The following is a 27,492-nucleotide window of genomic DNA, read 5'->3' on the forward strand; positions in this document are numbered from 1 at the left end:
CAGCAAATAATTGGAAGTCTCAGAGTTCTGTGACTTCCTTAGAGTCACTTAGGCTACAGTACACACACACACACACACACCCCAGTGATACTCAACCAGCGATATAAATGAGCAAGTCCCATTAGTCCCAAGGGCATCTTCCCTCCAGCAACTTGGAACACCCATTTAGATGGTCACACTTGCCCAGAACTTGCCTCTGTTCTCTCTGTCCACCTCACAGGAGCCCCCCCTTGGCCACATCTGCCCACATACCTTGCACTTCCATGGGCTTACTTCCCCAAAGCCCCCCTCTATTAATCTACAAACTCTCTTGGGAGGTACCCATTGTAGTTGCTATAACTCTTCATGGAGTGAGGGTAAAGGGGGATCAGAGAAGCCCAGTGACTCTCCCCAAGTGACACAGCAATCAGGGCCAGAGCTGAGGCCAGAACCCTGGGCTTCTTATTCTTAAAACGGCAAAGCTTTTAACATCAGTGGTTTCCAAACTTTTTTTCAATCTCGCTTTCTTCCAACTATTTATTCAATGACCCAGCCTTTTGCAAACCTTTTAAATCTAATGAAATCCTATGCAGGACAGATCAAACGCTGAAGTTCATCTCACCCTCCCCTCTGCTCACGGCACCCCAGTCAGGCCAAGCTATTCTCTGCACACTCTAAGCTTGGTCCTGCCTCGGGGTTTTTAAGCCACCTCCCTCCCTGACCATCCAATCTACGGAAGCCACTATCATCTTACCTTCTTCAGAGCCGCTACTATGATCTGAAATCATCTCATATGTATATTCACTTTCCTGTCTCCTGCACTGGCTTATAAACTCCACAAAGAAAGGACATCACCATCTTGTTCCCTGCTCTATTCCTTGTCCCTGGACCAGAGCAGATGGCAGTCAATAAGTTTTAGTTGAATAAATAAATGATTGAAGGGGACACTCCTCCCACCACCTACCTTAGAACTTGTTCAATGTGCAGAGGAATGCAGTTGGAAAATATTGCCCTGTATTTACAGTTGAGCATGAAAACTGACCAACTGCAGGATCTGGGACTAGTGATTCGAATTCTCTGTGCCTCAATTTCCTCATTTGGAAAATGGAGGCAGTCGTGCCTATCTCAATGCCCTGGTGTGAGATTTAATCAGGTAATATATAGAAAGCACTAAGAACAGTGCCTGACACATAGTAAGTATTGTAAATGCGTCAGCTGTTATTATTATGAAGGGCTCACTCTGTGGCAGACACTCTTCTAAGTCCTCTAATGTATTCATTAACTCATCCAGCGACTAAATGTAAGTAGGAATCATCATAATAGCTAATATTTACTGGCCACTGTGCTCAGTACTTCCAGGCATTGTCTCATGAGAAAAATCACACTGAGTGGTTAAGAACAATCTGGCCGGGCCCTCCCCACCAATAAGATGTGGGTTGAACCCAGGCCTGTCTGCAGAGGCTATACTTTTACCCATGACACTCTACTCCCTCATGCCCTCCTTCCCAGCCCCCCTTGGCTCTGAGCTACAATATTTTGAGAGCCGTGCTGGAAGGAAAGATTGAGAGAGAGAGAAGGAACTTAATTACTTCAGTCTGGACTGTATTTTAAAACTTACTTTTTAACAGTTTGGACAAAAGAGAAGTATGTTATTACGTGAAAATGTTAAGGTGACATTTACAGTAATTGCTTTCTATTTGCCAAAGTTCTATCAGTATTTTCCCAGCAGATAATCTTGTTTTCCTTCAAAATTTCCTATCTAATTCTATGGAGCCAATTTTTATTGGCAAAAATAATTTATATAATAAAGAATGAAGGGGAAAAAAAACTAAGAGAAGTGGCTTGTAGGGGAAAAAAAGCAAATAGAATCATAGTGTCCTGTGAACAAGGCAGAGAGAGTCTGGAAGCATGGGGGGGTGGGCAGGATGAATATAAAAAGATTTTCAGCAAAACACTTGATAGGGGGAGCACGACTAACTTCTTTTTCTTTTATATGTTTATATTCAAATAGAAGAAGGCATGCAAGCAGTTAATCATTTACCAGGAGTAAGGACTCAGCATGGGGTCTGGGCAAGGATTTTGGAAAAGTTCAGGTTTGAAAATCTGAGAGTGAATTCTGCCAAGTGGACTTTAATAGGAGTTCATGTAATAATTGGCCTGGGAGTTTTAACCAAAAAAGTAGATGCTTTGAAGTGCTGGAAACAAAAAGAAAATCTCATGGCAGTTTTATTGGCTCATACGATCAGCAGCAGATGATAAATGACAAATAGGTCTAGGACCTTCTGCAGTCCGGCAAAGTCCTGAATTTTGCAAACAATTGAAAGTTCAGCCCAGCAGCCTGAACGATATAAATTGTCAAGTCACAGACACTTCTCACGAATTAGGAGGCTGAAGCTACTCCAAGTCTGAGATTGCTGGAGCTGGAAAGGATCTTCAGAGACTTCTACTAAGCCAGTTCATTTTGGACACAGGGGAACTGAGACCCAGATTTCCCAAGGGCACTTGGGATCCGGATCTGCTGCTCGTCCAACCCGTGTCCCTCCCATGCCACCTCCCATTCTTCTCCATCGTCCAACTTCCCAAGCCGCCCTGCCACTGCCCACCTTCCCTCTGCACGCCTGTCCTGCTCTGCAGAGACGCAGGAGGGAATTGCTGAGACTGTGTGTCCCCCTGGAATCCTGTGTGTTCCAGCCTTGATGTGCCTCGTACAGAGTTTAGTTCCCTAAAATTTCGAGGAGGGAACTCAGTACTCATTCCCAGGATATTTTCCCCTCAGCTGAGGAAGGGTTTCTTCATCCTGTTTTGTTTTTTTTGTTGTTTTTTTGTGTGACCTCCAGAGGTGATAGAACACTGAGCTAAAAATGTCAGTAGTTCAAATTCAAGAGCTCACCCAGGACTAGCATGGGAAGGACAAAGAACCATGGTCTCGAGCGATTTGAGCTGACTTCTTATCCAGATGGCAGCAGCCAGTTGCTGTTCAAGAAATAGCAACAAGTACTACTGAGGACCTTCTGTACAGATTGTTCCCATAGCACTTGGCGCTTACGTCCTTGATGGCATTTAACCTTTGTTCTCTAATGACTTGGTTATATTTCTGGGTCTCTCGCCCACTGCAGCAGCTCCGGTGCCAGGCATAATAGGTACTCAGGAGAGGGGTTTTGTGCTGGGCTAGTCTGCAAGGGATACAAGCTTAGACCTTGCCTTCGAGGATCTGGGTCTGGGTGGAATAACATGAGCTCATCAGAATTTAAACATTAAAGGGCTTAAATATAAATTCAAGGATACGTAGAAGCAACTTCTGCAGAAGCTCATGATTAACTGCCAGTGTGTTCTCCACAGACCAATAGTTATCAGAATGTCCCGTACAGCCCTAGGTTTGAATAGAGACGCCTCAATGGATGATGGATCTTAGGCTGAAAGGTTCTTGACCAGCCATTCCCAAAGCGTGCATACACGTGTGTACACACACACACACACACACACACACACACACACACACCAGTATAGAGTCTTTCTGTTGTTGCTGTTTGTACCTATTGAATTATTTGACTTCTATCATTCCACAAATATTTATTGAGTGCCTACTATATGCTAGCACACTTCTAGACTCTTCTAGACATAGCAATGAAAAAACACAAAAATTTCTGCCTCCGTGGAGCTTCCTTCTGCAGATGGGTTACGTGACATGACAATAAGGAAGTTGTTGCAAAAGGCACCTGAAAGAGATCCTAGGAATTCTAGGAAGATGCAGTGGCTAAGGCCTGAGGGAGTCACCAAAGCAGAAAAGGCCTTTCAGAGGAAGTGAGTTTGAACTGGATGTGAAGAAGAGTCACATGTGGACAAGCAGAGGCCCAGGCAGAGTGAGGGCCTTGTGGGCAGCGTGTTTGGGGGCCAGTGAGAAAACCTACTTGGGGAGATCAGTGGTCACAAGGAGGTGGGCAGTGAGACCCGAGGCTGGAGGTGCTCTGTCCAGGGTAGTGAGTCCTTTGGGAAGGTAGCGAACATTGTAATTGAGTGAAGCACAGGAATCCAACGTGCGCTATTAGGGGAATCTTTCAGAGAAAAAGTGTAAATAGATGAAGGGGATTCAGACCTCCAGGTATAAAATAAATGAGCCATTGGGGCTGTAATATACAATATAAAGAATACGGTCAATAAAACTGTAATCACTTTATATGGGGACACATGGTTACTAGACTTATCGTGGTGATCATTTCATAATGCATGCAAAAAAAAAAGCCTTGTGCAACTTAGGAAAATCCCTCTGGCACCATCTGCGAGCCGCTCCAGGCTGTTCTTTGCGGGTCTCAGTCATGGGTCCTGTGTCTGTACTTAGAGTAGAGAGAACTGCTGCTTTGGTCTCTGATCAATAAACCACCTTGAGGCTGGAGGATGAGGGGACAGCTGCATCCTTGGTGTCACCTGGTGCATAGCTACTCTCTGCCCTGCAACTTAACATAACCCTTCTCCCCACAGCCTGCCTTCAAAGGCCTCACCTTCACTGACCTGCCTTTGTGCTTACAACTGAACATTATGCAAAGGCTGAGCGACGGGCGAGACCTGGTCAGCCTGGGCCAGGCAGCCCCTGACCTGCACGTGCTCAGCGAGGACCGGCTCTTATGGAAGAAGCTCTGCCAGTACCACTTCTCCGAGCGGCAGGTCAGTGCAGCCCAGTGGCCGTTCTTCCTTCTCTTCCTCTCTGCCCGCCGCCCTCAAGCTGCCTTGGCATCCTTCTCAAACCCACTCTCCAGGGCTCCCTGGTTTGACTAGAAAACAGTTCAAGGAGTTTCTAAATAATATCTGTGAGATTTTGTTTATGTGTTTCAATAGGAAGAAAAAAACCACCTTATATTCTTAACCTAGTCCCATGTTACAACTTGCTCCAAAAAAATTCATAAATTGGCACCAGTCCTTCTTTTCTCTAACAAAATAACTTACATTTTTATGAGATTTTACAGCTAAAGGACTTACTGATGTTATTTCATTTTGTGTTAATGACCCAGGGAAGGGTAGATATCGTTATGCCCACTTCAAACAGATGGAGAGACTAAGGCCACAAGTGGCTAAGTGACATATCCAAATTAGTGGAGCGCTCTCTAGGTGGGGAAACTGGCCTTGGATTTGAATTTGGGCCTTCTGACACCAGCTCTAGGCCTCTTTCCCCTCCGCACACTGCCTCAGATTTTTTTTCCACCTTCTTTACATAAAAGTGTGAGCACAACAAGTGCTGTTCACGAAACCACTAATATTTCGATATAAAATAGAGCCATTGTGCCAAGCAGTCACTGCATCTCCCGGAAATAATCACTCAAGTTACAGCAAAGAAAAGATTGAAGTGGTTTATTGAGATCACCTAAACTTTCAAGACCATCCAAATGCAATTTAGTACAGGTCACCAGTCAGGCGTCATCGGCCACCTGTTTCTTTTAAAGACTGGTTAAAAGCTATTGTTTCCTTCACTAGGTAGAGCTCAGAAGCTACTTCTTTATATCTTTGCTACTTTTTCCCTAGCTGTTGCCAGGGTATAGATGAAAAAGGTGGAAAGGAGGCAGGAGCAGAACTTTTCAGAACCACTTTTATTTGTTTGATATTTAGATCCGCAAGCGATTAATTTTGTCAGATAAAGGACAGCTGGATTGGAAGAAGATGTATTTTAAACTTGTGCGCTGTTACCCACGGAAAGAGCAGTATGGAGACACCCTTCAGCTTTGCAGACACTGCCATATTCTTTCCTGGAAGGTATATGTCTTGGAGGTCGTTGCCACACATCCCCAGCCCAGCCCCTAAGAGCCAGTGGCACTAGCGCTGTGTCGCCAAATGCTTTCCTGCTCTTCACTGTTGTAGCCCCCAGCTGAAGGTGAAGGTAAACTGATTCAGAAACTTTCAAAGACCTTTGTTTCCTTCACCCCCCTGTGTTTATTTTTTTCTGCAAGCCCCCCCCAAACTCCCCCATCGCTCTGTGCACGCGTGCGCACACACACCCACACATGCAGCTCTTTAGTTTTTCCATAACACAGGGCATTCTTGACAGAGGAATGTTGTTTTGAGGTTGGGCAATGCCTTACTTAGGGTGCTACAAGCCAATGAGATGCCGCCGAGAATGCCCACCTAACCACGATGTTCCTTTCTAGGGCACCGATCACCCGTGCACAGCCAATAACCCAGAGAGCTGCTCCGTTTCACTTTCACCCCAGGACTTTATCAACTTGTTCAAGTTCTGAATCCCAGCACATGACAACACTTCAGAAGGGTCCCCCTGCCGACTGGATGGTTGGAAATACAGAGTTTGGACGCTTCATTTGTAAATAGTGTACATTTTAGACATTGGCTCAAAACTTCTGCGATAAGCCATTGGGAGGACGTTGGAGGGGAGAGACGCAGTTGCTGGCTGGGAATTTAAGCATATGGACTTCTCATTAGAATTGGTATGGAAAAGCAGAAATACTGTAAATAAACTGTTTTTCCTAATGATTTGCCAGCAAGACTATGAGGCAGGAATTCTATTTCATCGGTGAAAATGGAATTCTCTTGACGTTCACTGAGACTCCTTTATAGTTCCCTAGAGATGTGGGAGAAAGGGGCAAAACTCAAATACAAGATAGAATGCTCTTTGTTTACAATGTGAAAATGTGTTGGAAAAAAAAAAAAAGAAGAAAAACTACATATGAGAAATCCCTGGGCTTTGGGTTTTGATCTGGAGTTTGTTTTGAAAAGGCAAAGGAAGCACCACTCATCTTAAACCCGCATGGGTATAGGGCCTTATCTTCTGAAGATACCACACAATAGTCTACCTCGGAAAGCTACAATACTCGCTCGGACAAAGCGCATGGTCCAGTAGGCAGTCTCTGTTTTTCTTGTTTCTTCATCATATAAAAAGTGATTTAAAACAGGAAGAGATATTGGAGGCAATCCTCATCATGCTTCAGGCTTCCTTTTTAGACGAATGGGACACTCTTTGGGGTTGCCTCTTTTCTAGAACAACCCCAAAGCATCTATGCCTTTTTTCCTTCCATGTTGTAGCTCATTCGGGACAACATCATAAGGCCAATTAAAAACAGTTCAAGAGGAAATCCTGCCACAGAAAAGATGGAATTAGTCACCCAATAGCTGTGAAGACTTTCTTATTCCTGTTTAACTTCTTGGCTTGTCTGGGCTTCCTGGGGTATCTTCACGGATAAGCCTCTCCCTGGGGACTGTTTGGAGCCAGAGTACTGATAAAGGCTTGTAAACCAGGTTTTTACATATCAGCTGCTGTTCCTCTTGGTGGGTGATAGTTGAGGAGTTTTCTTTACATGCAACACCAAAATTTAGTCAACCTGAGGTAGGGCTTCTTGTAAGGATGATAAAGTAAAGCCTGGCGTTCCAGCCAGATAGGGAGCAGAGGTACCATGAGTTCATCCTTAACTTGCTCCAAACCCCAGGGGAACTTGCTAGGCCAATACCAGCAGGTAACTATGTGGGAGAAGGAAATCTCAGGACTTACGGAGTCAATATTCCCGGGAAGGAATGGGGGATGTTTTTGTTTTTTACTTTTTATAGAACTTTGCTTTTCTACAACAATGTACATATTTCTGCAATTGTATTTGCTTTCCTTTTTTTTTTTTTTTTTTTTAGTAAGTAAAGTGGCCACCCAGCATGACCTTGGCACATAAGTGAAGCAGAAATAGGAACTTGGTTCACATTTACGTTGAGGAGCAGTGTATTCTTAGGGGTTGAATCTGGGGTGACCTGAAATGGGGAGAGATGGTTAAGAATGTACAGAGACAAGCCAAGGGACCAACTAGTGATGTAGGACCCCTTCACGCCCTTCCCTCAAAGCACAACCCAAGTACCAGTATCCGGAAGGGAACTCGACCACTAGTTGATGTTCCTCACTTTGCAAGGTCTGTGCCTACACCAGGATTTCTTAATATCTTTTTTCGTCACCACCCCCCTGAACAAGAAAAAAGTAAGTTGTTTATTTCAACTCTGAGCAAAAGTAAATACTGAAGAATAAGATCTTGTTGGGTAAGGTTGAGCTTTGGAGGGCCACAAACTACTGTAACACCTCTTCTCCCCCCGAGTCAAGGTCACACTGAGAATGCAGGGTCCAGACCATGGAATAAAAAGCTCTGTCTTCCATAATTCAGGCAGGTTCTCGCAAAGGTCTCAGCTTCCTTAAAGATGTGAGTGGAGCTAGGGCTGTCGTTGCTGTGAGGGCTCTGGAACCGTTGACTCTGGCATTTTTTGGCGTTCATGGCCTTCCACATCTTCCCCCCAACTCATGACCTCCACCCCTCCACGCTGAAGGAGCAGATGGAGACTCCTCGGCACCTTCAGGTTTGCAGTCCCAGAAATGTTGCCTGCTTTGGCTGTCAGCACGAAACTGGCGAACCAGTGTCACTTGGACTGTCCGTGGTGCTCGTGACCGCATAGCGTGCCCCAGGCAGCAGGAGCATCTGTGCAGAACGACCCTACCACAAGGGATAGGCTTAACGGTTTTCTGAAATGTCTACCCAGATGGTGACTCGGGGCTCTCCCCATCTCCTCTGGCATAATTGGAGGTGGTGTGTGACAGAGTCAAGGAAAATTGTTAAGGAAAAGAAAAGAAGAAACCAACATTTGTGGTTCCCTTTCACTGGAAGAGGAGAATGAGGAAGGAAATGGCAGGTGGAGAGGGAGAGGGGAAGGAATAGAAGTGGCGTGTCTTTGATGCTGTGGTTTGTGGGAGGGCAGTGGGGAAAAAGAGCACAGCAGGTGTGAGCACCTGTGTTGGTGCCACTGGGTGGCTGTGAAGCATGGCCAGAGCCTCACGTATAAGTAAAGCGAGTTAAAAAGAAAATGCTTGTTCCCTGGGCACTAATTGTCTATAGAATTTCTATTGGCAAACCCTCCCAGGACAAAGTGACCTAAAAAACAAAAACAAAGAATCTCTGTCTCAGAACCGCTGTTCTAAAAGCCAGAAGGGACATGACAATGGAAAGTGCTGGAAGAGACAGAATGCTCTACTGTCTTTGCTGTACCTACCTACCCCCACCCCAACTCTGTAAAGGAGAATTTAAAATTGATGTCAAATATGAAAGTAGCCTGGACTTCCAGAGAAGGAAAGAGTTTTGTCCAGGACAGTGGAAGCCGAGCCACAGGGGTGTTATGCTTTGGTTCAACACACAGGTTTCCGAGCAACGATCCTAGAGTCTTGAGAAGAAGGCACAGCATTTGAGGAAAGGAGAATATGCGAAGCTTAGGAGGGCTCAACTTATAACAAGATCCAGACATTTTAAACTAGATGGTGTTATTACTCAATGCTGTTACTTTTAGTGGATGGACCAGTCACATGGGAGGATTGTAGCAGAAACTACAACGTGAAAACATCCCCAGTTTTGAGATCAAAAGGGTCAGCTGTAAGATGACCTATGTTTAGTGATGATCCATTTTATATTGAAGTGGCTCAGAGGAGATATTGATATTTTAGATGGGCTGCAAAACTGTCAAGGCAAGAACAGGCTTTACTTGGCAATGGTGAAGGAAGGTAATGAGTGTGTATTGCCTTATTGCCACAGTTCTCTCTTCATAAACTGTTTGGGAGCTTGCAATTAACAGAGCCTCCTTGTTTCCATTGTTTTTATACGGGAGAAGAGAAAGCTTGGAATTTCATTTGTCTAAGCAAGTGGTGTGATTTACAAGAAGTTCAGTCATTTCAAATGTGTATCATTCTTAGTGTTCAATACAATGTTTATCATAAAATAGGCACCTGAGTTTATATATTCCTGCCAGGCTGAAGGGCAATTATGTCTTGCTATGCAAACACGCTATTTTACGTGTGAATTTTTTTAACTGTAATAATTTTATGTGTGAATTTTTTTTAAACTAAACTCTATCATCATTTTCTATGTTGACATCTGTTGTTTTTCGTGTTTTTTTGTTTTAATCTGTTTCCAACTCTCCGAGTCTGTGAACCATCCTCTGACTGGATGCTGGCCTAAAATCCTATTAGTGTTTAAACAGACCTCAGAAACACCCTCAACCTCTAGGCAATCGCAGAGATGGGGCTCTTAGATATATCTCTGGCCCCTGATGTCTTCAACAAACAAGATCGTAATTCCTTTAAACTCAATGTTTTCTGTAGATGCTTTCTTCTCCGTTTTGTTAAGGAGAGTCAACCCTCGTGGTTTTCCAAAGGCAGGAAACTCCTCCCCCAGACTTGAGCGCTGGGAGGGACCTTAGAAACGCTGGAGTCTGGCATTCCTTCTGCCTTTCAAAATGAGGTAGTGGGTCCAGAATATTCAGGTGACATGCCTCAACCCACCTGGCGCTCAACAGTGGACCTGAGCGTAAACTTGGGACTTTCTGAGGCCTTGACTTTGTAACCCCTGCCCCAGCACCTTTTGTTGTGGCTGGACACACGTGACACCTAAGCTGATTCTTCTCAAGACGTTCGCTGTGGAAGGCACGTTCGTGTCCAGTGTTCGGTGTCCGGCCGTTAACTGTTAAAGACATTTTAAGTCCCTGATTCTTCCTGGAGAAGTTAAGGGGTTGCTTAACATTGTTACTGACTCTGACTCTGCTGTGAGTACGGCATACTAGTGAGTACAGCCTGCTTGCCACAAAGTAAGCAGCATATTTTGACAAGTTTATTTTTCCCTGGATAATTAGATTTTAATTATAAAGGTGGCCCCTGAGACACCTAATGGCTGAGCAGCTGGCTTGCTTTCTAGAAACTGAGGTTCTGATGGTAACCAAGCAGGTATTCCCTCTCCCCTTAGACTAAAAGGTACATTTGATCCATCCCTTCCATCTCCCTGGTACCTGCTGTGAGATCCAATAAGCTTCCACCCAGTGGAAGATCACTCTCTGCTAAACCTCACAAGCAAAGGGGGGTTGTTCCATGAGGCAGCAAGGAGCAAGGGACCACGATATTCATGACTTTGTCTGCTAGACATTTTTCAAAGTGTCCTTGAACTCAGCAAACAAAGCTTTCTGAGAGATCTCTCAAAACTCAGGCCCTGCTCCGTCTGGCCAAAAATGGATGGCTGCTTCAAAACTCTGAACTTCTTGAAACTCCATCTGCTACAACATTACTTCTGGAGTTTGAACATGACTTCTTCTGTCTCTGAGTATAGAAATGTTTGTTTAATTAATGATACACAAGTCTGTTAAACAGAAGGCTCCAACAGTGCTCTACACTTGAGAACACTTGGCGCCATCTTTATCCTACCAAGTGCCAATCACCCTAGCCAGAGGGGGTGTCTATTAAAGTCCATATCCTAAGCTTTAGAAGCTTTAAAGTACTTTTTTAATTAAAAATACAATAGGGGATTGAACATTTTAACTAAAAGTTTAAGGTTAGACCAATTACATGCAAAGATGTTTATTTAATATTGTGTGAGCTGAGTCTTTCTGTATAAATTATTTGCACTCTTTTCTTGCATGATGAACTGATTTCTTTTTTTATAGTTGTTTGTACCAGACGGTGGCGTATTTTTGTAAAAATTTTTTGACACTGAATTGCAATAAATGTTTTTCCAACAACACACACTGGTGCATTTTTGGTGCATGTCAATTCAAGTTGGTTTTTTAATCGAACTGAGTATGTTTATCTTTTGCTGAGTGAAAGTTATATTCCTTCTCCTAGAAACTTATCATCGTTGTAAAATTTTCTAGGAATACATAGAAAACTAAGCTTGCTGCTGAGTACCAACCTGAATCAGAAATACAGTATTATGCTCAAAGGGGGTATTTCCACTTACTATTCATATAATAGAATGCTTTGGGAATAATGAACTTTAAAGTCAGTATTAATTTACTCATCAACAGACATTTATTGAACAGCTACTATATGCTACACTGTGCAAGGCACTGGGTATAGGATGGTGAACAAGACAGACGGGGTCTCTATCCTAATGGAATTTAGATTCTAGTGGGAAAGAAAAAAACAAGTAGGGGATGAATTTAATTTGTAATAAGTGCTATGAAGGGAATAAACAAGGGACTGAGATGCAGAATAACAAGGTGGGTTGGGGGTAGGGGGAGCTCTCTGAGGAAGTGATGTTGAAAGGTGAGAAGGAGCCAGCCTCAGAAGATGAGGACACGAGCATGCCAGAAAGAGGAAACGGCTTGTGCAAGGTTCAGATCATGGTCCTGTCACTTACCTGCAGTGTAACTTTTGTCACCTTACTTAACACCCTTCTCTGTGTCCGTTTCCTCGACTCTGTTGATAATAAATCTATTGCTGTGGCTGTGAGGGTTAAGTGAGCTAATATATGTAAAGTGCTAGGAGCCAGGCACATAAAATGTGAGCTCAGTAAATGTTAATAATTATGATTTCCTGAGCAGCAAGAGAATCGGGTTAGGAATTGCACTGCATTCCTAGTTGGGTATAATATGCTCAAGTGACTAACCCATGGATGACAGACTTCCCCAGCACATTTACTCTGGAACCTGCCCTGATCCTGCCACTAACTCTCCATCAGAAAATGACATAAAAGGCACCTGAGGATAATTAGAGATTTTTTTTTTAACTCCCAACAGGATCACAAAATCTCACCATTCCCTACACATCCCATGCATTCTTTGCGCAGGCCGTTCCACCTGCCTAGAACGCTTTTCCCAGCCCCTCTGTCTGATAAGCATCTATTGCTCCTCAGGACCACCTCCTGGCTGAAGCTCCCTCCAACTGAGAAAATCTCATCTTCTGTATCACTTTTTTGCATATGGACTTTGTTACACTGTAATCTTATTTGTACCTAGCACAATGCCTGGGCTGAATCAATGAATAAACCCACACACAGATTCATAAAATGCTTTTGAAAGTCTCAGGACCACAGACTTACCCTGGACTAGAATAAGAATCAGCCTGAGCTTACATGCATACAACTATTTATAGCGTCTTGGTTAAAAATTAATGGTAGTTGAAAAAGTAACAAATGTGGAAACCTCGTGTTCATTAAAGTTTCTTTTAAGTTCAACTAAATCTTTACAAGTCTAGTAAATTTTCATACGAAATAAGAGGGTCTTTTATTACTGTTTGATAAACTCACATTGGACAGACTAAACAAGTCCCTTTTACAAACAATAAAAGTTCCTTTAAACGTTTTAAAGCTGCAATTATAACTCTAATGCATTTGCTTTTTTAAAAAATAAGCACTTCAAATACCTGCTCAAAGAAGCTTCAACCCTAATAAGCAAAACATTCCCAAGTAAATTAATAACTTATAAATTTAGTAAACATAAATATATCTCAAATTCTGTAAAAAGAATTAAGATTGTTAAAGTTAGTGAAATTTTTATACCTTTCCATTAAAAATCATATCTTAGGGGCTTCCCTGGTGGCGCAGTGGTTGAGAGTCCGCCTGCTGATGCAGGGGACGTGGGTTCGTGCCCCGGTCCGGGAGGATCCCACATGCCACGGAGCTGCTGGGCCCATGAGCCATGGCCGCTGAGCCTGTGCGTCCGGAGCCTGTGCTCCGCAACAGGAGAGGCCACAACAGTGAGAGGCCCGCGTACCACCAAAAAAAAAAAAAAAAAAAATCATATCTTACACTAATACCTTATTTTAAAATGGAAATCATAAGGCTGCTATGGTGGGCAGAATAATGGTTCCCCAAAGAGACAAGGAATGATATCGAAGTCTATAATGTGGAAAAGGCAAGGAAACCATCAACCCCTAGAGCCTACAGAAGGGAACCTTGCCCTGCTGACACCTTGACCTTGGCCCAGTGAGACCTGTGCCAGACTTCTGACCTTCTAATGAATTTGTATTAAGCCACTAAATTTGTGGTAACTTGTTACAGCCATACAGGAAGCCAGGACAGTGCATCAGACAGACACTCTAGCTCTGCCCCTTCAGACAAATTCCCTCTGATCCTTCTGCTGCATGTCCCCCATCCCACGCTGAGTGACGATCTGTCTGCAAATAAAAGCCACAGCCTAAATCAGCAGCAAGTTATCTTGGCCGCCCTGATACGCGGACCTGCAAAAACTGGACAGGAGCACTCTGCCTGTCAGGGACAGGTGTAAAGTTGCCTCCCTCCTATTCTACATGGGCTTCATTGAGGCTGACGCCAATCATGTTTGTACCCAAGAAGCATCACAGAGAATCGGCATTTCAAATTCTCGCCAATGTTTAAGGCATGTTTATGAAGCAGCAATGTCCTGGGCACCGGAACAGCCATTCAGAAGTGTGAACTCAGCACTTGCTCTCAGATAACTTTATCGACCTGGTCCCCAGGCGGGCAAGAGAGTGGACGTCAACCACAACATACGATCCAAAGTTCCGGGTGCCCTAGTGAGGGACAAAGTACCAGAGGAATTCAGAGAGGAAGAACTGAGTTCGTGCTTCTGAGAAAGAGAACAGTGCAGCATCAGACACAAGCTTACTATATGCTCTTCCTGAATCAGTATGAACAGGGGCTCCTCCTTTGAAATCTGGGAGCCAGGGACTGTGGCTTAAGAACCAGAGACCAAGACTTACCACCCAAGCCCATTTGGTGGTTTCAAATGGTTTCTTGAAAACAAAACACAAAACACTGAAGTTTGGGCAGATTTCCCTTTTGGAGAGAACTAAAGCTCTGTATCCCCTACGGTCCCAGTGCCTGAGTCTCACCAGTGTTCTAGAAAACTAACAGAAGCCCAAATGTACCCCAGATCTCTTCAAGGAGCCCTGTAGTGGGAATTTTCTGTATCAACCTGGCAAGGCCATGGTGCTCATTTGTTTGGTCAAACACCAATCTAGATATTGCTGTGAAGGTAATTTTTAGGTGTGATTAACATTTTTTTTTTTTTTTTTGCAGTACGCGGGCCTCTCACTGTTGTGGCCTCTCCCGTTGCGGAGCACAGGCTCCTGACGCGCAGGCTCAGTGGCCATGGCTCACGGGCCCAGCCGCTCACGCGGCATGTGGGATCCTCCCAGACCGGGGCACGAACCCGTGTCCCCTGCATCGGCAGGCGGACTCTCAACCACTGCGCCACCAGGGAAGCCCATGATTAACATTTAAATCAGTAGACCCTGAGTAAAGAAAATCACCCTCTACCATGTGGATGGGCCTCATCCAATCAGTTGAAGGCCTCAAGAGGAAAAGCCTACACGTGCCCCCCCTATGCCCCCAAGGAAGGAATCCTGCCTCCAGACTCGAAACTGCAGCATCAGCTCTTCTCTCCGTCTCCAGCCTGCCAGCCTGCCCTGCATATTGTGGACTTGCCAACGCCACCACGATTGCATGAGCCAATTCCTTAAAATAAATAAATTCTATAGACAGACAGATTCTAAAGAACAAAATATTTTATTTTAAAGAATAAAATCTATCTCTATGTTAGGGGAAACACTGACCGAAGCCGCCCGCCCTGGCCAGGCAAGATAGTAGCCACTTGCATGAGTCATCTTACAACAGGAGATCCTGGTAAGGAACGCAGAACTAACAAGCTACCATCAACGGGAAGAATTCGGGAAAGGTCTCAAGGAGAGAGGAGACACCAGTCCACATGTCCTCCCAACCTCCCAGAATCCTCCTCGTGGAATCCATCTTGGCTGAGTGATGCAAGCACCACCACGAAGGACCCTGAGTCAGAATGACTGGCCAGAGACAACCTGGAAACTAACCCCATTCCCATAAAACCCGAGACTGTGAGCCACGTGGCAGAGCAGTCCTCCTGGGTTCCCTTACCCTCCTGCTCTCCGCCCGGGCGCCCCTTCCCAACAAAGTCTCTTGCTTTGTCAGCACGTGTGTCTCCTCAGACAATTCATTTCCGAGTGTCAGACAAGAGCCCACTCTCGGGGCCTGGAAGGGGTCCCTTTCCTGCAACATCTATATATCTATATCTGGGGGAGGGGGGTACTATATATATATCTTTACAGAGATGGAGAGAGAGAGAGAGAGACATCCTATTGGTTCTATGCCTCTGGAGAACCCTGACTAATAAATACAAGCTCCTAGAAAGAGAACAAAGGCAAGGAAAGTCTAGAGGAAGGCTTCAGAGGGCAAGGGAGAAAAACCAGAGGGAGAGCGGAATCTAGTGGCTACAAGAGGCAGTTAGCCAGCTACCACATCCTGAGAAATAACATTTGGCAGGTGCCAAAGAGTGCAAGGAAACAGTCACTCTTAACCCACATAAGAGTACTTGAGTGACTCCCCTTTCTTTGTACTTTTTAAACTTGTATTCAATTGTTTTAATTTTACTTTGCAATTTCATTTTTTCTTAATTTCAAAATTACTCCAAGGAGCCCCTACTTCCTTCAGAGAGGCAGCAAGGCATAGTGAGCAAAGAATCTGAAGCCAACCTGCCTGAGTTTGAACCCTGCCCTGCCTCTTCCTGGCTGTACCGGGCACTGTACTAAACCTTGACCTGCCTCAGTCCCCTTATCTGTAAAATGGGGATAATGACAGTACCTACATCATGGAATTGTTGTGAGGAGTAATTGAGTTGCAGCATTTTTTTTTTTTTTTATTGGCGATACGCGGACCTCTCACTGTTGTGGCCTCTCCCATTGCGGAGCACAGGCTCCAGACACGCAGGCTCAGCGGCCACGGCTTGTGGGCCCAGCCGCTCCGCGGCATGTGGGATCCTCCCGGACCAGGGCACGACCCGTGTCCCTTGTATCGGCAAGCGGACTCTCAACCACTGCGCCACCAGGGAAGCCCCTGAGTTGCTGCATTTTACATGATTAATAACTTTTGTGTGGTTAGAGCAGTGCTTAACACATAATAAGCTTTACATAAACATTTGTTATTATTATTCACAAGCCCACTATCTTTTTTTTTTCTTTTTGCATTATGTGCTCTAGGCAGAAAAACCATGTAGCCTTCACTGCCTCTAAAGAGAAACATAATAACTAAATCAATGACCCCCACAATTCTAGCCTTTGCTTATTGTTTAAAACCAGTGGTCTCCAACCATCCCATCAATAAACATTTTTTAAGCATAAACCCAATATATATGTATTTACTTATCTATCTATGAAGTATTGGCAGGCACTACTATGATTAACTAATACTTCGAAGCATAATGCACACATAGGACAGTCATCATTAGTAATAATGGACATAAATCGATATTTCAAATAGTTGTGATCATTATGAACTTTCTGGCCAATTTTCAGTCAGATCTCATTAGCTTATCGTTAAGCTGATGCAGCCAGCGAAGAGCCATATTAGTGCTCACATTTTTCTGTTCCTTTGCATCTGCAATAGTAGTATCGTCATTCTGCTGTTTCTTTGGGAGAAACTAGGAAACTTCTTAAAGCATTTGTCCATTTTGTGAGGTTTTGTTTATTTAAAACTAGATACTGTAATCCATAAGTCCATTTAATCAGGCATACAGAAGTTACAATATGTCACAGTACACTGAAAACAAACGATCAACTTTGGGTACCACTGGCCTCCGCTCCCCACTGAGGCCAAGGTGCCTTGGGTACTGACTGACATCTGATGGATGGACAGAAAGGACACTGTCAATCCAGACATTAAACATTTGTAAAGCTTTTGTGCTGGTTGTTCTCTGCTTGTCCCCAAAGATCCATTCTCCACTTCTCTGCCTAGCTCAGCGCCCTAGAAGGCTGACCACAAATGGCTGCGTCCCCCAGACTCTCTTGCCAGTTGGCATCTGGTTGGGTTTGTCCAATGGGAGGTGCTGACAGAGACCAGAGCAGAAAGAGAAAGAGTTCAGGGTCCTTCTTGCCTGCTCTCTCCTGACTGGCCCCTGGTCTCTGGCAGAAGCTGCAGCCCTCCTCCACATAAACCCTCCTTACGGCTCCAGCCATCACGAGGCTCCTCCCCAAATCTGGGAGAAGTAATTTTCCTTGTTGCTCATCTCTGGGGGCCTCAGCATCTTTTGTGTTCCCTTAACCCCTCCCACACCTGTCTGAGTAGTCCCTTCAATGGAACTACACAAGATTATTTCCTGCCAGAAGCCTCATAGATGATTTCTTTACTTCTTACTCTTTAATAGAGAGATCAATGAAAGTTTTTTTTCCTTCCAGCACCTCACTTTGGAGACGACTGGTTTAAAGAGCTATTCTGATGATTGAGCCAAATCACTTTTCCTGACCAGTGTGAATGGAAGCCTTAGATTCCCATCACTCTTTGCTCAAGCCAACAAATGCAGGCTGAAAAGAGGTGGGCTCACAAGATGAGCCCTGGACAGCCGGTCAGCAGACTCAGCTTCTACTCAGGGCTGTCACAGCAGGGCTGAACCTCAGGGAAGTCACTTCTGTTCTCTGACTCAGTTTCCTCATCTTTAACAGGCAAGTGGGTTGGATTAGCTAGTCTCTAGGTCCCTTTTAGCTCATATAGCCTTTTGTGATTTTAGGAAATCATATAATAGTTCAGAGGAAACTATGTTATTTTGTCTTTTTGTTTTATTTCTTGTTTTTTTTTTCTTCAACACTCTCTCCATCCCCTCCCAACTCCCACATACACTCTCCATCAGTTAGAATTTTTCTTGGGTGAAAGTCCTTTAAATTTTATAAACTCCAAGGTAATAAGAAATAAAGGAAGCCCAGATGCAACATCAATAATAAATTGAATCCTACTCTTTCCCAAATGCTTTCAAATACATTTTTAACTGCCATAGCAACCCTGTAAGGTAGATACAAGTATTATCATCACTTTACAAATGTGGAAACTGGGGATGCTCAGAGAAATTATATGATGTGTTCAGTATCACACAGTGCAGCAGGCTGGAGCTGGCTCATGACAGCTGAGCTGAATGGATTCATCTTTTTCCAATCTCACATTCAGTGGCATGTTGGTAACTTAAAATCAGCCATAGTGGGGATATTTATACCTCAGAAATCAGCAAGAGCTACAAATCAGAGCTTTTTCTTTTTTTGAGAGAGAGCTGATTTTTAAACATTTACTATCACACACTCTCGACACACAGTTACTAAACCACAGAGGTAGGTTTTAAGCTCAGATCTGATCCTAAACCTGGTGCCCTTTTATGACTCTACAGCTGTCTTTCCCACACAGCAGCTAGTACGATATCTTGTGAAGAGTCTTTGTGAAAAACTTATTTCCTGCACCAGGTGCCCCGGGGTCTCCAGGCCAAACCCTCATTAGCCTTGCCATCCAAATGGTCTTTCTTTTAGAGGAAGACTTGCCAGCAAATAACTGAAAGACTTCTTGGCTTGTGTTCATAGCCCTGCCCCTAGTAGACGGGAAGAGATTACATACAGAGCACAGCCCTGCATCTGTTTCCCTCCTATGTACGAACACAGCCCCCTCTTCCCCTCTCCCAGTTAGGATGCGCCCCTCTATCTAGGTCGGGCATTTCACAACTCTGAAGTGCTTCGACATGAGTGCAATTTTTTTTTTGAACTATAATTGATTTGCAATATTGTGTTAGTTTCAGGTGTACAGCAAAGTGATTCAGTTATGCATATAAATATATATATATTCTTTTTCAGGTTCTTTTCTATTATAGGTTATTACAAGATATTGAATATATAGTTCCCTGTGCTGTACAGTAAATCCTTGTGGTTTATCTATTTTATGTATAGTGGTGTGCATCTGTTAATCCCATACTCCTAATTTATACTTCCCCACTGCTGCTTCTTTGGTAACCATAAGCTTATTTTCTATGTCTGTGAGTCTGTTTCTGTTTTGTAAATAAGTTCAGTTGTATTATCAAAAGTGATATTATATGATATCTGTCTTTCTCTTTCTGACTTACTTCACTTAGTATGATAATCTCTAGGTCCATCCATGTTGCTGCAAATGGCATTATTTCATTATTTTTTGTGCCTAATTAATATAATTTTAACTTGGAAAAAACAGAGACGGGAGAAACCCTGAATTCAGGCAACCCTAAAAGCACAAACTTCATAGATTTAAGGACATTAAACATAACAGAGATCTCAAGATGTGATCTGGTCCCACTTCTACCACCTTCCTAAGGCGTATCCCCCCATTTACAGATGAGACAACTAAGGGTTAGAAATGCTAATCATCTGCTGAAAACAGGACCCTACTCTGTAATTTGCTAATTATAGTAACAGGATGTTGAGTATCTCTTGTCCCAGAACTTTGTTGTGGGTTTTTTTTCCCATTATGAGTTAATTTTAACTAGTTTAACTATCACAGGTTACCTCACTTCCTAGTTCACGGGACAACTGTTTTTTTCAAGTACTTCTCACAGGGGCCACATTCCTTAACTCAAAGAGCAGTTGCCTGGGCATATAACTGAGGAAAAAACTCTAGTCACTCTTTAATTTCTGAACACAGTTCACAGAGTCATAGGTACAGGTGTGAAGGGACATACGTTAAAGAAACACATTAAACTTTGTGGTCTATTTCACAGAATCACTAATGACATAAAGTGTTGTGTCTCCTATATTATCCCTGGAAGATTTTTTTTAAGTTGGAAATGCCCCTACTTTTGTTTTGTTTTTTTCCCAGCTTTTTTGAGATATAATTAACATATAACATCATGTAAGGTTAAGGTAAAACAACATGATGAATTGATACACACATATATTGCTAAATGATACCACAATTAAGTTAATCATCTCACTTAATTACCATTTTTTGGTGTCTGTGGTGAAAACATTTAAGATCTACTCTCCGAGCAACTTTCAAGTATATAATACATTGTTAACTAGAGTCACGAGGCTGTAATTAGACCCCCAGAACTTATTCCTCTTATAACTGAAAGTTTGTACCCTTTGACCAACAGCTCCCCATTTCCTCCACCTCCCAGCCCCTGTCTGTTTCTATGAGTTTGGCTTTTTTAGATTCCACATAAGTGAGATCATAGAGCATTTGTCTTTCTCTGTCTACTTATTTTACTTAGCATAATGCCCTCAAGGTCCATCCATGTTGTCACCAATGGCAAGATTTCCTTCTTTTTCGTGGCTGAATAATATTCCATTACATATTTTTAATATATTATATTAAAATGTATATTTCATATGTAATATATATTGTATATGTATATATTTATATATCACATATTCTTTATCCATTCATATGTTGATGGACACTTAGTCTGCTTCCGTGTCTTGGCTATTGTGAACAATCCTGTAGTGAAGTCCCAGAACCTGGGATAAAACCCAGTGCAGAGGACAAATGGTGCCAAGTACCCTGACATTCTAAGTTCAAGAGCGGGAGCCAGCCACCAACCTGAAGGGCTTATGGAGAGGCCAAAATCAACTCGACTCCCTCCACCCTCTGAATCAGTGTAATAGGAGGAGTGAAGAGAAGGGAGGACAGTGTTCATGGAAAGAGCCTATCCCCTCCCCTACATCACAGCAGGGACTCCAGGAGAATCATTCATAAAGCCCAGGAGTTCCAGTGATCTGGAAGACTGGCGTTTCATTCCCCTACAGATGGCTGCTTGGGCAACAGGCTTGCAACTGTTAACTGGGCAGGGAGAGGGAGACTTGGAGAGAACGCTGGCCTGGGAGATGAAAGGGCAGCGAGGCACCTTGCCATGTCCCCAGCAGCATACAAGGGTGTGCAAGTTTCCCCTGGGTGGAGTGGACACTACGAAGGTAGCTGGGCTTGAGCCATCTCCTCTGCATCACACGCCACGGGAGCCCCAGCTTTGGGCACCTGCCCCAGAGAGGACCAGCCGCAAATCAGCTGGAGATACAGCAACAACCGGTGGAGAGAGGATGGAAACCTCGTCTTGGACTGCTAAGTAAGGTGAAATCTCTGTCTACTCCCCATTTCCACCCTCCTACCCCCCACCTAAGCTCCAGGAGGAGAAACAGCCACGAGGAAACAAGCAGCCGCTGCAGCCACAGCCTCGCCTGCACTGGCAGGGAGGGGAGGGGAGCTACGGAGGGAGTCTGAGAGAGACGTTATCACATAAACCAGGCTGAGGCTCAGGACTGGACGGAAACTGCTAATAACCAGCAGGAACTGAAAAGCTGCAGAATTTGCCCTAAAGGTCATCAAGGAAGCTGTTCCCATGAAGCCTCAGAAAGAGCCACATAAAACAGTTGGGAGCCAATACTGAAAGAATATGTATTTTCATGTTGATGCCCCAAAGGGACACTTCCCATTAAACTACTTCCAATGTATTCAATATTATCGCCTACTGTATGCCTAGTACTAGGTCTGTTGAGTCAAAAAAGACAGCTAGGGTCATCGTATTTGAGGAGCCCACATACTTATGGGGGAGAGCCGGCATACAAACCAATAATTTTAATATTCTACAACCAGGTATACATGAGGTTCAGCAGAGACACAAGAATATTTATATTGAATAGACTTTTCTGTGTTTCAATTTCCTCATCTATAAAACAGGAACAGTGACAGCACCTGCCTCATAGGATGGCTGGTTGGATTAAATGAGCTATTGTATGTAGAAGAGTGCCTGGCACAGAGTAAGTTGAACACTTGTTAGTAGTCAATACTGTAGTTATTATTGTTACTTTTATACTGAATAGCAAGGCACTGTCCTAAGCGTGCTAAATGGTTGATTAATCTCAACAATTCTATGAAACAGGTACTACTTATTATTCCCATTTTATAGAGAGAACTGAGGCAAAGGAGGATGAGCAGCTTGCCCAAGTACACACAGTGGAACTGGAATTCAAACCTAGGCTATCTAAATTCAGAACCCGCACTCACTGTGTAACATAGGAGTTAAGACTGGTCGATTTTGCTGGGCACTTCCAAGAATGCAAAGGCGAAAGTACTTTTTCCAAAACAGCAACCGATAAAATGTAGTCCTAAAATAACTTGCAATGAAAAAAGTCTGGCTCTGGACTCTTTAAAAACATTCGCACAAATTTTTAATCCAATTTTAAATTTGAAAAGGCAAAAATTATCATGGGGTCCTGTGAATGCAGACATGAGTTTGCTGGTCGATATGGCTGGGGCCCCTCCTGGCATGCTGACCTGTCAACACTGCCTCTGGCTCCGCTGCAGAAAGCTGCATGCTGCCCCTCGGCCAGGTGCCTGTTGGGATTTGGGTGCCAAGCCCTCCAAAGGGGAATTTCAGGTCCTCAAAACGCAGCCTGGACAAGCTAGGCTTGCTCTCCATGTTTATATAACCATCCCAGCTCCAAAAACAAGAGATGCTGGTACTCTGTAATTACAGGCTTGCAGGCCTGTCACTGTGGAGAGAAAACATGGGTTATAGCTCCATCTGCCTGTGGGATCCAAACTCTGTCTGGAAGCCTAAGAAAGCTCCATGAAATAGCACCACCATTCAAAACATCCTTTTTTATTAAATAAACAGAATTTGGCTGCCTCAAAACTGAGCACGGCTGTAGCATCGTAAATGACATCATCTCATCTGGGGAGCATTTTGTTAAAATTGAGAGGCTCCTATAAAGTTCCTAGCCACAAAACCCACCCCTCAAACATGTTCTTTAATCAAGAACAGCAAGAAAAGAGTTCAACTGGAGAAGTATTAAAAAAAAAGTTCATTAATCCACACTATGCATCAGGATTTCTCTTTTACACACTAAATTGTGAGCTTGTGTTCACTGTTCCCATGGGGGGTTGGTGGTCCCAGCTTTCAATTCTACTGCATTTCATCAATCCTAAGATTAACATTTTTCATATCTTTGAATTCAGGCTGCATCTTACAATCCACGGCATCTTAGATATAATGAAACACAGACTCATGATTGAAACACATGTAGCCCATCAAGTCTACTTTTAAATCTCTCCCTGGTCAGCCCCTCCTCTCCTTCTGCACTGCCTTCCCCCTGACTAGGGCCCTCAGCATCGTTTGCCTGGAAATTTACAAGAGGTGCTTAACTTCTCTCCCCATCTCCAGCCTGAACCCCTCCAACATATCTACTTTGCTGCCCAAGAGATCTTTCTAGAACACATTATCTAATCATAGCACTTCCCTGTTTATAATCATTCAATAGATAATTGTTGAATCTGAATAATAGGTAAATGAAGATTCTTTTTGCCACTTCTTCTGATTTTAGGTAGGTGTCTTAGTCTCAGGCTGCCATAACAAAATAACACAGTCTGGGGCCTTTAACAACAGAAATTAATTTGTTCACATTTCCAGAGCCTGGAAGGTCCGAGATCAAGGTCTGGTAGGGTCCAGTTTCTGGTAAGTGCTCTCTTCCAGACTTGCAGACACCCATCTTCTCACTGTGGCCTCGGATGACAGACACTTGACCTCATTTAATCTTAGTTTCCTCCTAAAGACCCTATCTCCGAATACAGTCTTGTTGGGGGTTAGGGCTTCAACATGTGAATTTCAGGGGGGGACACAATTCAGCCCATAGCAGTAGGTTTGAAAACATATATAATAAAATTTGTAATGCATCACCCAGACTATTAACAATGGCTACCTCAGGATGGGGGGAACGGGGGTGGGGGAGCGTGATTTCGATGGACCCAGAAGAGAGCAGTGAAAGGGGACTTTCACTCTTTTTTTAAAAAAAATAAATTTATTTATTATTCATTTATTTATTTTTGGCTACGTTGGGTCTTCGTTGCTGCGCACGGGCTTTCTCTAGCTGTGGCGAGGGGGGGCTACTCTTCCTTGCGGTGCACGGGCTTCTCATTGCAGTGGCTTCTCATTGCGGAGCACGGGCTCTAGGCGCATAGGCTTCAGTAGTTGTGGCACATGGGCTCAGGAGTTGTGGCTCGCAGTCTCTAGAGCACAGGCTCAGTAGTTGTGGCGCATGGGCTTAGTTGCTCCGCGGCATGTGGGATCTTCCCGGACCAGGGCTCGAACCCGTGTGCCCTGCATTGGCAGGCGGATTCTTAACCACTGCGCCACCAGGGAAGCCCTGGACTAACTTTTAATTCACATCATTTGCTTTGGAAACTTGCTGCATCCCACTGAGGGGCGAATCAGATATTAGAAACAGGTGCATTGACATCATCTATCTGCACTATAAAGATATGAGGCAAAACCAAAGAAGTTTTTGAAGGCTACGCCAGAGAGAACTCAAAAAAGAGAGGGCTGAGATAAGCAAGGGCAGCATGCCAAACGTCCTACTTCATTATAAGCTCCAGATTAGGAGCAAACCACTCAGCTTGACAACCTGCACTGGGCTGGATATTTTCCATTTGCTGCTCCAAATCCACTCCCCACTCCTCTCCATCCTCTTTGTCACCTGAAAGGCTGACCCGTGCGAACGGCATCTGTGAATCCCTTGCCTGTGGCTTCTAGTTAGATCCGGCCAATGGAAGGAAGACAGACATCTGGAGGCAGAGGCAGGGTGGAAGGCGGATTATTTATTCCTGCCAACACCTCCCTGTTGTAACTAATTACCACAACCCTAGAGTCGTAAAGCAACACAAATTATTATTTTACAGTTCTGTAGGTCACAAGTCTAGAATGGGTTGGCAGCACTGGTCCCTCCTGGAGACTCTAAGGGAGAATCCACTCCTTTGCCTTTTCCAGTTTCCAGAGGCTGCCTGCTTTCCTAGGCTCTTAGCCCCACATCTCCTTGACCTCTGCTTCCACCGTCGCACTTCTTTTTCTGTCTCTGAGTGTCCATCCTCCACCCTAGAAGGGATGCTTGGTCCCAACGGCACTCTCATCCTGTCTAGCTCACTCTCCACGCAGCAGCGAATCAGATCATGTCACTTGTCTATTTAGCACCCTTTGGTGGGTTTCTGCTACACTTAGAATAAAACCTAATTTCTTACCAAGGGCTGGTAAGGCCCTCCATGATCTGTCCCACCTATCTTTCTAGCCTCATCTCATCCCACTCTCCTTGTTATACTCCAGCCACACTCACTCTCCGTCAAGCCCTTGAACTTGTCAAGTTATTTCCCCACCTGAAAGCCTTTGTATTGTTTCTTCTTCCTAGGCTCTTTCTTATCAGCAGGGCTTAAATGTCACCTACTCAAGGAAGCCTTCCTTTAGTTCCCCATGCAAAGTAGGGTCTGACCTTCCCCCCATCCCAACTCCATTATTCTATATTTCAACCCTTCGATTATTTCCTTGGTGGTGCCTATTACAATTTGTAATGATTTCACTTGCTTGTCTTTTTTTTAATATTTATTTATTTATCTGGCTGGGCCGGGTCTTAGTTGCAGCACGCAGGATCTCCACTGCCACGTGTGGGATCTTCGTTCTGGCATGCAGGCTCTTTAGTTGCAGCATGCGGGATCTAGTTCCCTGAGCAGAGATTGAACCCGGGCCCCCTGCATTGGGAGTGTGGAGTCTTAACCACTGGACCACCGGGGAAGTCCCTGTTTGTCTTTTCATGTATTCTCTACTAGATTGTAAATCCATGAGCACAAGGATTATGTCTTACCTAATACTGTATCCCTAATATCTTTGAGTGTGACAAAGCAGACCCTTAATGTAATATTTGTTGTGTGTGGTATATGGCCATTTCTTAGACTCTGAGAAGCAATGGTTAATAAAGCCAATTGTAGACTTTATTGCTGTGTGAGCCAGTTTCCTTTACTTGTTTACAGACTCTCTAACCTGACCAGCTGATGCCATCATTGTATCTCCAGCCCCACTATAATGTTGCAGGTAATAAATACATTCAATAAAATCACTATTCAATTCACTCGATTCAACAGCTACTTAGAAGCACTATGCACTGTGCATCTTACAAGGAGAAGGGTGAGGGTGAGTGTCATCATCTACTTGTTTTTTGTTGGGTTTTTTTTTTCAAGTTTAAATAATTTTTATTTAAGCACTGATTTTACAAAATGTGATAGTTCAAAAGGTGAACTAAATTTACAGCTTAATTTGTTCATGTAAATTGCCTTCAAAATATATTGGAGCTAGATGTGTATATAAGATTTTACATGTGTTTTGGAAGAAATCACACAGAAGCAGCTGCCTTTTTCAATAAAAACTTGGCCAGTTTCACATCTCTTTTGGTCAGTCAACCACAGTCATGTGATGTGAGAGTTATCTGGACCTTGTTGTACACATTGAACCACTCCAGGTGATGATTCATCTTCTCTGTTTGTAGGGCAACTCAGGACATAAAGCCAAATGCCTTCGATAGTTACTTCTTCTCAGACTTGGCTTCCTCACACGGGAGGAAGGGGGTGGACCAGTGATGTGTGTGACCCACTGTGTGACTCGATGACCAGCATAAGGAGATAAGTGCTGTGTTCCCTGATGAAAATTTTTGAAAGAGAACTCTTTTTAGATGGCATCTCTCTCACTTAATTCCGACCACCCTGTTGCTTTAAGGTCAAGTGTAACTTGGTGCCTCTCCTCTGCTATCAACCAGTGCGCATCTGTGGACTTAATGGCCACAAAACAGAGTGCTCATCTTCTCCAATATCGAGTTATTTTACATTTCTTCTATTAAAGAATTCCGAACTGCCAAATGGACTCATGGCCACGAGGCTCCGGTTCCTGCCTCTCAGTGCAGCGAGCCCTGTTGTTTTGTTGTTGTCGCTGCTGTTGTTTTTCTGGCCGCGCCAAGGGGCACGCATGATCTTAGTTCCCTGACCAGGGATCGAACACGCACCCGCTGCATTGGAAGCATGGAGTCTTAACCACTGGACCACCAGGGAAGTCCCCTGTCATCATCTACTTGTAAAGAAGAATAGTATTATTTTACTTATACGTGTAAATAATAGCAGGAATTAGTTACCATGCCTATTATGGGCCAGAAACCATGAT

The 27,492-nt window shown here is 43.9% G+C and overlaps 2 protein-coding genes across 7 annotated transcripts in view; one reads left to right on the forward strand and one right to left on the reverse strand.

Annotated features, from left to right (window-relative positions):
• The window catches only part of FBXO32 (F-box protein 32), a 34,174-nt gene extending 22,685 nt beyond the window's left edge, over positions 1 to 11,489 (forward strand). Inside the window, exons 7-9 of the mRNA XM_067711340.1 lie at positions 4,456 to 4,638; positions 5,575 to 5,718; positions 6,111 to 11,489. Of these exons, the coding sequence (XP_067567441.1) occupies positions 4,456 to 4,638; positions 5,575 to 5,718; positions 6,111 to 6,200 (417 nt within the window). The 3' untranslated portion in view covers positions 6,201 to 11,489. The remainder of the gene's footprint in view (positions 1 to 4,455; positions 4,639 to 5,574; positions 5,719 to 6,110) is intronic.
• NTAQ1 (N-terminal glutamine amidase 1) overlaps positions 1 to 27,492 on the reverse strand; it is a 252,410-nt gene that overhangs the window by 181,139 nt on the left and 43,779 nt on the right. The window contains exon 6 of one of the 6 annotated variants that reach the window (XM_067711346.1): positions 17,252 to 17,580. The exons of 4 other annotated variants lie outside the window; for them this stretch is intronic. In XM_067711346.1, the coding sequence (XP_067567447.1) occupies positions 17,486 to 17,580 (95 nt within the window). In that variant the 3' untranslated portion in view covers positions 17,252 to 17,485. Of the gene's footprint in view, positions 1 to 17,251; positions 17,581 to 24,329; positions 27,400 to 27,492 lie in introns of those variants that run through there. One more of the 6 variants, XM_067711349.1, reaches the window with a different exon arrangement.

Source organism: Pseudorca crassidens, chromosome 17 (genome assembly GCF_039906515.1).
Source record: "Pseudorca crassidens isolate mPseCra1 chromosome 17, mPseCra1.hap1, whole genome shotgun sequence".
Lineage (NCBI taxonomy): Eukaryota > Metazoa > Chordata > Mammalia > Artiodactyla > Delphinidae > Pseudorca > Pseudorca crassidens.